The sequence below is a fragment of the Diabrotica undecimpunctata genome, chromosome 3 (genome assembly GCF_040954645.1).
Source record: "Diabrotica undecimpunctata isolate CICGRU chromosome 3, icDiaUnde3, whole genome shotgun sequence".
NCBI lineage: Eukaryota > Metazoa > Arthropoda > Insecta > Coleoptera > Chrysomelidae > Diabrotica > Diabrotica undecimpunctata.
The window spans coordinates 56602787-56617467 of NC_092805.1; the positions used below are offsets into that span (position 1 = coordinate 56602787).

The following is a 14681-nucleotide window of genomic DNA, read 5'->3' on the forward strand; positions in this document are numbered from 1 at the left end:
AACATAAATGGTAGACGCTTGTAAATATGATAAATGGTAAGAAATACGTATATTCACTTGAACTGAACCTTTAGCACTAAAAGAATCAGGTATATGAACGAGACCTACGGACAATAGAAGAGCCAGATGTTTTACAAGGCCACGTGGGTAGAAGGGATTAAGTTAGGAACTGACTACCTTTTGAATAAATGTTTTCAGAATATATACAAAAGAGACACAAATATGTATTTATACTTGTCTCAACCAGTGGCGGCTGGTGTGGTAAAATTTTGGGTAGGCCAAGCCAGCAAATTACATATAGTTATGTGTAATCAGTGACGGATCCAGAGGCAGGGGTCACGACCCCCCCCCCTAATTAATTTTTCTCTGACTGATTTCTCTGTTCATTTTAACTTCAGCGTTGTATCTAATTTTTGCGATTTTCGATTTTTCATTTAGCAAATTGCGAACAGAAAACGCCCTCTTCTGTACATCCTTAAAGGACAGGAAATTACTTAAATGTTCCTTGCAACTGGAATGTTTTTTTAAGGAGGCAGACATATTTTTTAAAACAAAGTATCCTTCACAAGTCCATACACATTTCTTATTAGAAAATAACAAACACGGTCAACAATATTGTCTGTTTTTCGTAATACTTCCAGACAACCATTTGTAGACATCATACCAAGAGCAATTAAAAGTACGCACCTTTTTCCCATCTTTTTGGTCAATACGCAATGTTAGAGTAGGCCTTTCATTCATAATAATTTTTTTTTATCAATTTCAGTTCTTCTAGATAATGGCGATTCCAATAGTGAAACAACAATGTCCAAACACTCACTATCAACATTACTATTACTGCAACCTGGTAAAGTGTCATAAAAACTCATTTTTATGTATCAGTTATAAAACAATCTCACATATATAAGTTGCATACAATCAGGCGATATAGAAATCATGCAAATGTGATTTTTTTTCTTCGAATTTTACGAATTTTTTTAAATTTATTTGGGCAACCGTGCACTTGTTTGCAATTGTGTTGTTTGTTTAAAAATATGTTACAATTATAGATTATGTTACATATTTTTTTATCATAATTTAAAAGAAAATTTATATTACAATTCGATAATTACATTACAAGTGACAACGATGGTCGACGTAGGCCCGATCGTCTGGTGCCTAAACAGCAAGCATAAACACGACAATATAAATCGTTGTCCGGCAAGCTGCTTAACTTCAAACGCTTTTTTTACGGGAATCTTATGTGAGCTGGGTCGGCCAGTTCCGATCGGGCATATTAATGATATTTAAAATGCCTGAATACGATTCGATGCTTTCTATGGTAATATAATAAGATAGTTGTTTTAACGGTCGCTAATGCATTGAGTGATTTAGTACATTTAAAAGTTATTTACATGCATTAACATAATTTTTGAATATATGTTTTTCAATTTTAAAGCTCTTAAAATTATTGGGTAAGCCCGGCCTATCCTGCCTATCCCCAAAAGCCGCCACTGGTCTCAACCCGATATGTCCCAGAACTTTTTTTGTTAAATGTTCGGGTTTTTTTTGTAATAAATAACAATGATTATATTAAACTTAATTTCAATAATTATTTGTTTATTTGAAAAACGGTTTTTTGTTCAAGGCATGTTGCCATATGGCAACACTGGGTCATACCGCAAGTTTCTCTTTTTTTTAATAAAAGTCAGACCACTATACTACAATCTTTTAATTAAAAGGTATTTTACATTTCAGTATGATAATTTTCGAAGCATTTAATGCAAAGACCGATTCCCCATTTTTTACAGCCAGTACGACCAATAGTTTTGCAGGAATCCATAGCACACCTTCTTTTGTTTTCGAGTGGCACAGGCCAATGGTTAAGTCCATCATACCGAAGAGTTTCATAAGACCTTCACTTTTTCGTTTCCGGGAAGGCCCAGGTCGTTTAGGAGGTTCTCCGTAATGCTTGCAGTAATAAGTGGCAATATGGCGTCTAAATTCTTGTTGAGACGTTGTGGGATGTGCACTTCTATGCAGTTACCAAGCATTCTGCACTAAACGTCGATCAGCCACGTGAATATAGAACTCCACCATTTTTTACCTTTGTTTCCAATACGATAAAGGCTTATATTTTGATAAAAGCCAGTAAAGAGGTTATCAAAATACAGTAAAAAGGGCAGTTGTTGAACATCAGATGTAAAGTCATCAATCATACAAACCAGTGGTGCAGCGCATTTACCAAATCGTTCTTCATACTTCGGGTTCATTCTGCAGTTTTTACCCTGATATATTTCGAAATTAACAAGGTAACCAGATGGCATGCATAAAGACCTAACCTTATATCTGAAACGAAGCGGTTTTCCTTTAATAAATTGTTTGCAGCCATGTCTGCCAAAGTAAGCAATCATAGTTTCGTCATATGATAGATGCTGTTCAGGGTGAAAATGTTTTATCATGTTTGCTTTTAAGTTATCTGTAATGGGTCGAAGCTTCCACATCTTATCCATTTCGTGCCTTTTTTTAGGCTATCTTCAAAATGAAGAAACTGCAATATTTGTTGAAATCTGTTTCTGCGCATGGAGTTCCTTACCATATTGTTTTGAAGGTCTTCATAAGTACTCCATAGCGTTCTAATTCGTGATTGGTAATTATAACCAATCACAAGTAAAATTCCAATAAAAACTTTTAATTCATCCTCAGTAATATTAGGGTTGTGTTTGCCTAAAAAAACAGCATATTTCCCAGACTCATTACAAATATGTTGAAGCCAATCGTTATCAACAAATTTTTCAAACTGCTCGTGAGCTTTTATTCCACCGCAGTCTTCGTAATTTGCAGGCGGAAAAATCGGAATCATTGAAGAACAATTGTCTTCACTCCAAACAAATTTAGTATTCTTATCAGAGGGTGGAATTGGGATTGTCGACTTGAATGAAGTATGAATGTCCAAGATATCTGTTACAATGTTAGCACTAGAAGTTTCCAAAACGTCGTTCAAAATTTCATCTTGATCAAATTCCTCAAACTCACACTCCCACTCTTCTGAATCTGATTTCAACGTAATTTGATCAATTGAATCAATTCGTTTGCCAGACAATAATATTATCTCACAACCGGTTTTTAACTGTCCAGCGCAAAGAATATCCGGCCTAGCTTCTTCTTCATCTGGACCATCATCCTCACCACTTACAGTACCATCTTCTATCTCTGGACGTTCTATATATATGACTTTAGGTTCGTCATCATCGGACGTTATTTCATCCAAATAATCCAATGCCTCTTTTAGCGATATCTTTCTACAAACATAAAAAAAAATAAAAAATTTGTACCCTGTAAACAACAATAATTAACAATAATAACATTTTCTAGTAAATTTAAAACGAATGTAGAAATAAAATGTGAAAATTTCATTAAAACAAGCAAAACTACCCCATTTCCACCATTTTGAGTGTTATATGGGCCTAACAAAATATTTTACAGTAATTTACAATAAAAAGCCCACTATAGCCCAGCGATGCCATATGGCAACACCAAACAAAAAACTACTCAAAACTCATAAAAATAAAAGATACGACAATATCACTGGTTACTGAGTATTATATAACTCTTCATATAACAATTATTATTATTATTCATGTACAAACATCAGAGCAAAATCAAAATAAAAGGACAAAATAAAGCTACTTACTTTTTCATGTAATTGAAATCTTGCATTTTCGACATTTTTATTTCACTCATTAAATTTCGACGTTATTCACTATTAAACGAGTGACGATACTGAACTAAGAATTCTCCTTATTGGTATCTTTTTAAAAAAATGTCACGCACCCAAACTGTCCCCTATGCCTACGAAGACGTCTTAAAATAAATAAGCGATAAACAATTTATCAGTAGAATTATCGCTGCTAATTCTATTCACAATTCAATTTTCTAGAAAAAGCCCAGTAAAATAATATTACAAAAATGTGGTTATGTTGCTACAGCTTCCTGACGTTTTCAAGTGGTTTTGAGTTTGACGGTCGGTCGATGGAACACGAACGAGTAATGTGAGTTTAAAAATAAAAATACAAAAGTTGGTTGATCGCCGTTGGACGGTTGGTCGTGGTCGGTCGATCCGTGATGCCTATAGGATTTTTCACCTAAGAAGACCGCTTTGCCATTAAATGCTGGTAACTTTATTACTAGCGGACCAGATAAGCGGCGATATATTTTACACTACCTTACCAAATGCCTGATAGTCCGAGGCAAGTTGTATTTTTAGACGAAACTTGGATTTTCGCTAAAGGAAATATGTCAAAATCATCTTGGCAAGATGGCACCACGAAATGTTATTCTTCTAGTCGTTCCGGTAATGGTAAACGCTACAGTATACTTCATGCTGGAAATGATGAGGGTTTTATTCCTGACGCTAGTTTAATTTTTTCGTCCACAAAGAATACAGGTGATTACCATGGAAATATGGATGCAAATATTTTTGAAAAATGGTTTGAAGAAAATTTGTTAAAAAAATTGGAGCGACCATCCATAATAGTGTTGGATAATGCATCCTACCACTCAAGAGTAGAAGAGAGATTTCCTTCAAGTAGCTGGACAAAAGAAGAAATAAAGTTGTGGTTGATAGAAAAGAAAATTTATCACAGTGACATATTTTTAAAAGTCGATTTACTTCAAAGGTGTGGAGAGCACAAAATTCAAAAAAATTTTGTTACTGACCAAATGGCTCTTAAATATGGACATGAAGTTCTTCGACTTCCGCCCTACCATTGCCACTATAATGCAATTGAGTTAGTTTGGGGTATAGCCAAATATTTTTATGATAAACATGCATCCAAAACAAAAGATTCTAGCGTTCTTGGTTTATGGAAAGAATCGCTAGAACAAATAAAGGCAGAACAATGGCAAAATTGTATTAGACATACGGAAGACATAATCGTTCAGTCTTTTCAAACCGAACGAGTTATAGATGAGGTCCGGTCTCTAATTATTCGGATAGACAATTCAGATAGTGACGACTCTGCTAGTGAAATATCAGACAGTGAATAGGACAAATCGTTTGCTAAAAAGAAGAAACAAAAAAGTGTTTCGGAAATTCAATTCGGACTTTGTGGCGTGTTTAAGTTAAACGATAAAGTACCTTCGGTCTAATTACTGGACTTCATACTCTCAATAGCTTTGGTATTAATTACTGGACTACACCTGTTTAAACCTTTTGTTTCGCTGAAAACTCGGAAGTGATTTAGTGTCAATGTGTTTCAAGGTTATATTTAATACAGTGTCTGCAGAAAGTAAAGTCTTGGATGTATTTTATTCAAATTTGGACATACCAGCAACTAGGCAAGTATTTTCCAATTTAACTGCATGCAAAACCATTCGTATAATTTTCACTCTATGTAAAATAGAGACTTATAGAGACCTTGATGAACATTTGATGTCGACAAATAATTTCGATTATTCGAAATATTCCGTCCCATTTCTTTTAACCGCCCTGTATATACATATTGTGTATATAATATTAAAATATTATACATATTGTAAAATCCAATATTATTACTGAACATAAAATACAGGAAATTAAATATTTTTACTTTTCAAGCGATCGGAATTAAATATTAACGTCCCACTGTTTGAAGCCCACTGATCGTATCTTAATTACATATCGGCCTTCATAGGGTAAAAGGAGTTTACCTAAGTGTAACCTGTTGCCATATGGCATCTCTGGGACAAATCTGGTTAAATGCCTGATATGTATATACGTGGCTTATATGTGCATATCATGTATAATGTAACTCTTAGAATCGTGATATCTCAGGAATATTAACTCTTGGGAAAAAAATCACAAAGACTATTTTTGTAGCGAATTGTAAGATCTACAACTTTGGTGTGAGGTTTTTTTGGTAAAACTTACCGTTTTCGATGAAAATCCAAAAAATCTCAAATTTTGACCTTTGATCCCGAATAACTTATGGTCGATGGGGATTTTTAAAACTTTATTTGTAATGGTAAACCCCAGCTCTCCACCAATATTTGGCTGTTCGGGAATTTTTGTTATTTGACCGCTATTTTTATGTCTAAATTGACCGGATTAATGAGATAATACCTACATAGTCTTTAAAGAAACTTATAAGATCAGAAATATTTTTCAATTAGTTTATAATTATACCTAATTACTAAATATTTTGATTATTTTTAATAGTTTATTACTTGTATTCATATTTAATTTTATTGTAATTATGATGAATAAAACTTTTTTTAATAACAATGTTAATTAAAAAATCTTGCATTAAAGTCATAATTTTGTCATGGTTATCACAATAAAATAAAATTATCTCAAACTGTGTAATATACTTTAGTTGCTTTTTATTAACAAACTGCATTGTCTACTAAACCAATTATTTTGACATTTGTTTTTACTACTATAATGCATTAATTTTAAAGCCACATATGGTGCGGATTTATTTTATTAATAAACTAGAATATTAGGCCTTGTATAGTGTAATATTTTTAATATCTACTTGCATTTTACTCAAAAAGATTTGAAGTCGCGAAGGGGTTTTTTAAAACTTTTTAATTTTGGTAATTACAAAGATTGTTTTACTTTTAAATGCCAATTGAATGTATTAGTCTATTAACAATACTTTAAATACCTTTACATTTCTATAAACTGACCAATAACTGAATGTAATTTTCTTTATCCTTCCATTACTCGCAGCAAAATTTAGGATGTAAGTGCTCGCACACGGTCTAGAATTCCGGGTTCGCTTTTTTTAGTGCCTGACTTAAATAATTTTAATTTTTATCATGTTTTGTTTATTTTGCTATCTTTATTAATTATATTAACTAAATACAAAATGCAAACAACTTTTAAACAATTTTATTAATAATAAAAAAAAACCTTTATAGGGACACGTTGCATTAATGCAATAAAAAGGGAATGTTTCAATACAAAAAAGCTAAAACAAAGAAGTAAAAACATATTTGTTGTAAAACGCCATACAACCTTAATTATACAGTGATGAGTGCCTTAAGAACCGGCAAAATAACGCAAAAGATAGAAAACATAATACGTTGTGAAATAAAAAGAGATGAAAGTAGTAGAGGTGGGAAACTATCGATAGAAACCTCTAATTTACATTACATTATATTAGGACTATCGATAGTTTCCCACCTTTAGACGTTAGCTTATGAGCTAGTTGACTTCAGTCATAATATTACAAGAATGACGTCGAACATTAACATTTTTTAAATTTCGCATAAAGTAAAAACTAATTGAAGGCAATAAAGCAAATGTAAATAAACAGTTTAATTAGTAGTAATTTGATAATTAATTCTGTGTTGACGAATACAGAATAACAAGCTATGATAATTCTGTATTAAGAAGAGTGTATGCGACGTCTCAAATCATAGTTTATTTTTGATCAATACTTTAATTTTGGATAAAAAAATACTCCTATTTAAACTGTTTTTACTTACATTACGTGATACGTATTACTATGACTGAAGTCAACCAACTTATAAGCTAACGTCTAAAGGTGGGAAATTTTCGATAATTCTAATGTAATGTAAAGTAAATTATAGGTTTATATCGATAATTTCTCACATCTACTACTTTCATCTCTTTTTATTCTACAACGTATTATGTTTTCTATCTTTTGCGTTATTTTGCCGGTTCTTAAGGCACTCATCCCTGTATATTCACAGGTAACACGCATAGCATGTATGTGTTGTAAATATAGACATTTTCCACAATGATGACAAAGGTGTTTCGTTTTTCTGTTCTTTTTTTCAATCACGCAAATTACAGCGTACAATGGCCCCAGCATCCTCTCTGATTATCCTTGTTATAATTCCAAACAACAGATTTCTTGCAACCTCGGTCTAATAGTCCTAAGTAAATTGATGGAAATAGCACACTCTTTGATATGCATTCGCAAGGGACATTGATAGCATCAGTAGAAATTCTTTATGTGGTGTTGAAGAACCACTAATAGCTGCCACATTTAACATGCTATAAAAATAAGGTATCATTGGAAATTGTCAGGTGGCACAAGCACAATTATATTGAGCGCATAATTTATCTGCCATATCAATGCCCCCTTTTGTTTGATTATATGACAAAATCATTTCCGGGTTTGCATAAAGGTCAATGTCATCTTCATAGTGTATAATCGATATTAGTAGAACATTGTGATTTTTCTTTGGTATGTTAGAAGCAACTGTTGTCCCATTACCAAATCAAAACATCGAGAAGCTGATGGACCGACCTGAATTTATAGTAAATTACAAATAAACAGTTATCTGTTGGTGCCATTTATGTGCTGAGAAAGTCTTTCTACAACTGCTTTTGTACTGTTATCCATTTGAAATGGCCAATATGGTTGTTTACTCACATACACTTGTGGTTGGTATAAAATAATTTGAAATCAGATATTGTGAAAATTTTAATTTTATATATATCTACTAAGAATTTATGACATACATATTAAAGAAAACTAGTAAAAGCAAAAAGAGACTTAACCGATATAACTTAACAACTTTTAGACAAAATAATAACATGAGTAGTCGCACCAAGTCTATTTCAGTTCAGAGAAAAGTACACACGGACGGATCGATACATATACCCCTCCCCCCCATTTATAAAGATTTCAGCCGGTCCCCTGCACCGTTCGCGAGTACTGTAAGGTCAAAACATAGAAGGGGTCACAACATTTTTTTTTGAGTTATTTAGTTTTATTATTAAAAGTGGGATATGTTTTCTGGCAAACATCAATTTATTATATTTTGCAACAAATATATTTTTTTGAAATTAACAAAATTCCATTTTGGAATTGTCTGAACAAATAGACCCAAAAATATAGCTTATATAAATTCTGTTTCAATGGATACCAAATTAAAATACATATATTAAAATTTCAAATGGTGCAAAACCAAGTTTTGGTCGAAAAAAGGGCATTAGATATCTTTAGAATTTATTGCTAAATACACTTTGCTCAAATTTTCATACCGTTAAAGTACCTATTTAAAAACTCTAGTCCGTTTTGGACTATAAAATGTTATGAGAGGTATTAGATATTTACAGAACTGCAAGATGTATCTGTTATGTATTCTTGGATTTCCAAACCTGTATATTATATTGACAGAAATGTATACATATACTCACCTATAGGCAATATCACCAGGTAGAGTATTCAAATCACCTGCTAATACTGTTAAATCAACACCTTGGGAAGTGAGCTTAATAAACTGAGCAACATCATATGCCTGTAAAATTCTATGAGCTTCATATTCATCATTATTGCGATTATATTCAGCATGCAACTGAAATAAAAAAAAATTGATAATAATTAAGTTGAATTTGTATAATTGGTATGATTCATATCATAACATAAAAATTAAAATTCTTAAAATAAAATATTCCAAAAGAACAAAATCTGAAATACAAAAATGCATCTCAGTTAAGCTTATATTAAATTACTAATATACAGGTCTATTTTACTAAGTGACAATATTGTCTGTGGTTCCTTTCTCTTTCCAATGGCGCTACAACCCAACTTCAGCCTTGACCTCCTCTAAACTATGCCTCCAACCTTTCCGGTCCCGCGCCGATCTTCTCCAGGTTCTAACGTCTAGCAAATTTTGCGCGTCCGCTGCAATTTCATCCTCCCACCTTTTCCGTGGCCTTCCTTTTGGTCTTGCGCCCTACATTTTACTATCTAGGGCTCTTTTTGGCAATCTTCCGGTCTCCATTCTCACTACATGACCAGCCCATTGAAGTCTCTGAAGTTTAGCGAATTCTGAGATCAGTGCCTATTTGAACAGTTGGTAGAGCTCATGGTTGTACCTGTATCTTTATACTCCGTTTTCGTTAATAGGTCCAAATATCTAGAACTTTTCGTTCGTGGACTTCCAGCTTTCGTTTTGTATCTTCTATCATCACCTATGTCTCGCATTCATAACATACTATCTATAAAAGTAAGCTATTTTCCTTTATTTTGCTATTTCCTTTACTATTCTAATTTAAATTTCTGGTTCTTCTGTTCCATCCGTGTTTATTGTAACTCCCAGATATGTGAAACTTTCTACACTTCCAATATCGTCTTCTAATTCAAGTGTGCGTCTATTTCCTCCAGCTCTTGCTTGTTCAGTTTTTTTGTCTTTTGAATATTTATTTCTAGTCTGGTCTCTGGATTTATTTGTGAGGAGATTACCTCTTCCTATATTCAGCTGTCTTGTCACATATTTAAGAGTCAGGATGAATACTGTTGGTGTCAGCCCGTCTTTGTTTTAATCTTCTGACTATTGAAAAGTTCTCAGTGAGCTCATTTTGTACTCTGACAGTTATATAATTTTCGCATTTCAGTTTATCCCCTTTTTTATAAATTGCGCATATAATCCCGGTTTTCCAGTCGCTAGGGATTTTTTCATCATCCAAATCTTGTCCATAAGCATATGCATTTGTAATGGATTCGGCCGTTACTTGATGGGAATTCATTTTATATAACAATAAAACACTGAAAACTTTGTTTTCAAAACTTCCACAAATTTTATTAAAATTTCTTATACTACAGCTGTTTCGGCAGAGTGCCTTTCTCAAGTGAGAAATGCACTTAAAAAAGATACTCTGCCGAAACAGCTGTAGTGATAAGATATTTTAATAAATTTTGTGAAAGTTTTGAAAACAAAGTTTTTTGTTCATCTTACTAGGTGTTCGCCACCTAATTTATATAGCTTAGAGGGGACGTTGTCAATACCTGGAACCTTGTTATTCTTCTGTGCTTGTATTGCTTTTTTATCTCTTCCATCGTCGGGGGTTATATATTTTCGGTGTCTCCCTCAATGTGATGCATTTCCATATGCTCTTTATTTTCTTGCGTCCCTAGGAAAGTTTGGAAATAGGTTTTTCAGACTGATTTTATTTCTTTCGGATCACTGGTTATTTGTTCTTCTTGATTTCTGCATAAATTTGTTCTGAGTTTTTATCCTTCCCTTAAATTGCGTAGATATCTATATGCTTCCCTTATATCGTTGCTCTGTGAATTTTTTTCCATTTTCTGTATATTACCGTTTTCGTATTTTCTTTTCTCTATTCGGCATATTTTATTGACCCTCCGTCTTGCATCTTCGTAGCTTGCTCTTCTTTCTCTGCTTCTTCTTTTCATATATTTCTTGCGTTCTTTTGCTTGTTTCTTTTTTTGGCCTATGATCTTTCTTGCTGCGTCAATTACTTTTGTTTTAATTTCTTCTCAATGTTCTTCCATGCCTAGACTGCCAGTATTTGTCGGTGTTTGTGTTATTTCTGTCTCATAGTTCTGTTTGATATCTCGTTGTCTCAATCTTTGTATATCTAGTTGTTCTGTTGTCTGTTACTGTCTGTCCCTCCTGTTTCTTTGAATTCGGCATCTATATTTTATCTGTACTAGGAGATGGTAAGGTCCGCAGCATGCTTCTCTTCAGCTCTTTACATCTTGTATGATTGTTGCAGCCTTTGTGTCTATCAAGATATGATCAATTTTGTTGGTGGTTGTTCCACCAGGCATAATCCATGTCGCTTTGTGTATGTAGCGGTGTGGGAAAAAAGTTGAGCTGATGATCATGTTTTTTCTACTGGCAAAGTTGATTGATGGAGAGAGATGTTTACCTGTGGTTCCTAAGAAAAAATCTTCTTTCCCTATTTGAGAATTCATATCTCCTATTACGATCTTAATGTCATTTCTCTGTGAGCTGTCATATGTTTTCTCTAGCTGTTCATAAAAATCTTCTTTTATTTCCACACTATGCTCTTCTGTTGGGCAATGTATGTTAATGATTGAGAGGTTAAAGAATTTTGTTTTTATTCTTAGTTTACATACTCTCATTCACTGCTTTAAAATCTAATATGGCATGTTCCATCTTATTGTCAACTATGAAGGCTACTCTGAACTCTTTCTTTCCGCCATCTTTTCAGCTATATAGTATTGTATGCGTTTTGGTGTTTTTTATTCTGTGACCTAGCCATTTAGTTTCTTGTATTGTTGCTAGTTCTATTTTGTATTTTCTGAGCTCGTTAAGTAACGATGCCTTGCTCCTGGTTTATTCAATGTCAAGACGTTCCAGTTACCAAGTGCAGAGTCCATATTTCTTTGCTTAAGTCATCGTCGATAAGACCGATCTGTCCGAGGCTTATTTAAAGGCTTCATGGTTTTGTACTTTTTACGGTAACGGGTTATCGGCCAACTGCCAAACCCCCAACCTGGAGGAACAGAATTTTCTGTCAGAGTTTATTCCCTTAGCTGATATGTTCCATTTTTTAGGCGCAGAAACTCGCCTTAATACTCTTATCAAAAGATTAAAGTAACAATTAGTCTATATATCATATTCTGCTTTGTTGCAATTAATCCATTTTATATCCTATTATAATTTAATTTAAGCCCTCTTCAATACAATGAAAAATTTGCAAGTTTTTTTATATTTCCAAAGTAATTTAAGAAACTATCATGAGCAGTTTGATACATAGATTATTTTCTTACAAGGAATATTTTTAACAAATTATAATAGTCCAAGATCCCACTGCAAAATCACTACACTGATAATGCAGTTAATCAAACTCACATTTTTACATACATTTAAGAATAGGAGAATACAGGTTGCCAGTCAAAAAGTGGCTGCAAATAACTTTAATTAAATTAATGGTAATTATTTTTTTAACAAAAATTTCCTTCATTTATTTTTTAACTAAAATATGCTGCGCATGATGTATATGTAAGTTTTTGCATCAAATTAAAGCTCATTTTTTAATATGATGATATAAGCAAAGAATATAGACGCTTATAGAAGAATTGTTCACTGTTATTTTTGAAAGTCTGCAAAAAGTGAGTCGGGTGGAACGCACGTGGTACCACGTAAAACTAAGGAGCGGTCATGTCAGCTCTATTATTGCTTCTAAAATATGAAAGAGTGGGGCAATAAATGAAACTTTAGATATTTTTATATGTAGATGCTGCGTGGTTGTAGAATAGGATTAAATTTTTGCGTTTTATAAATTTTTTTAGAGAAAATAATATTATTTTAACTTTTAATAAATTAATCTTTTTAGAAAAATTATTATGATTCAAATTTTTAATTGAAATATGTACAAATCTTAAGTATAAATCAGTTTAAGACTATATTGTAATGATTTCACCAATATTCATTCATTGTGAAAATGATGTTTTAGATACTACTAGTTGTTATTTTAAAACAAGATTAAATAGTACCCATACAGCGTAAAAACTTTCACATATACTATTCATTAAAAGGTACTGTTAAATATTTCAAAAATAAATCAGGAATGCTTTTTGTTGTTATTAAAAAATTATGGATGAAATGGAAGTTTAACTTGGTCAGAATAATCTGGCACCTATATCATTGTCAAATCAGTGGACTTGCGTGCTAGCTCTCTTTAACTTATATTTGTGTTTACTTGTAATATTAGAGTTTTTAACATCTGGCAACTCTAATATAAAAAAACATACATATGTCATGAGCAGTGTATTTTATTTAAAAACCCAATGAATGAAATTTAATTTAATTAAAACTATTTGTGGCTACTTTTTGACTGGCAACCTGTTATCAATGAATTCCCATATTCTTAAACGTATGTAAAAATGTGAGTTTGATTAACTACATTATGAACATAGTGATTTTGCAGTGGGATCTCCTACTATAATAACTTTTAAATAATAGTCCCACAACAACACCATTAACACAATAGTATTAAGATATAAATAAAAAATTAAGTATTTTCAACTTACATGAGCAGAATAAATATTTACACTAAAACCACTAACTGTTAGTTTACACAGTCCAATTCCCTTTCCACCAAACCAGTCACCATGTTGTAACTTGTGAATATAACCATTTAATGAATACTGATGAAAGAAGGTATCTTCAATTACATGTTTGGAATATATACAGACTCCAGAACCAGTGACTCCGCTAAAAAGTTTAAAACAGTAACAATATGTCACAAACAGTCATGCAAAAATTATTAGTAACACAAACAAATGTCTAAAATAGTCTTTAGAAGGAAGAGAATTTTGTGTTACCTGTAAAAATAATGAGAATATGGGAGAACTCCAGCCACCTCATCCTTAATTAAATAATAGTCCTGATCACTCCATATTTCTTGAAGGCATACAACATCATAATTACTATTTGATAAATGTTCTGCAATTGCTTTTATTCGTCGTTTTCTGTTTTTAGAAAGAGTGGGTAATGGAATAGCCCTAAAATATTTTTACTTAATGCTAGCTATTGACAACAGAAATAATTTTAAACAAAATTAAAATAACATACCAGCAATTTAAGGTAAAAACTTTGAATTCTAGACTCATATTTAAAAAGTCTACAGCTGGCACTGAAAATTTTGAAAGATATACAGAAAATAAATAAAATGTTGAATAATATGAACTATGAGAACTGAAATCTATTTGTCATGTGAATGTGAAATGCATTGCATAAACAAAGAGAGTTAAATTTGAGTTCGTAGATGAAGTTAGCAATTAATTGTTTACGAATATACATAGGCGTCTGTATTTTATATTTCTTTGGTATTGGTTTGGGTTTATCTGGCTGTATGCTATATTGCAATTGTAATGTAAATTTCAAAACTGCCAAACACCAATATTTGGTTCCAGAGTATATACCACAAATGGTAATGGGGGTTTATACTCTGTTTGAGT

At 32.4% G+C, this 14681-nt stretch overlaps 1 protein-coding gene across 1 annotated transcript in view; it reads right to left on the reverse strand.

The window, feature by feature from the left end:
* Window positions 1-14463, reverse strand: part of nSMase (neutral sphingomyelinase) — a 47939-nt gene extending 33476 nt beyond the window's left edge. Inside the window, exons 1-4 of the mRNA XM_072525962.1 lie at window positions 14296-14463; window positions 14046-14225; window positions 13752-13935; window positions 9143-9300 (exon numbers count right to left, since the gene is read on the reverse strand). Coding sequence (XP_072382063.1) covers window positions 9143-9300; window positions 13752-13935; window positions 14046-14225; window positions 14296-14333 — 560 coding nt within the window. The 5' untranslated portion in view covers window positions 14334-14463. The remainder of the gene's footprint in view (window positions 1-9142; window positions 9301-13751; window positions 13936-14045; window positions 14226-14295) is intronic.
* Between the last annotated feature and the right edge of the window lie 218 nt (window positions 14464-14681).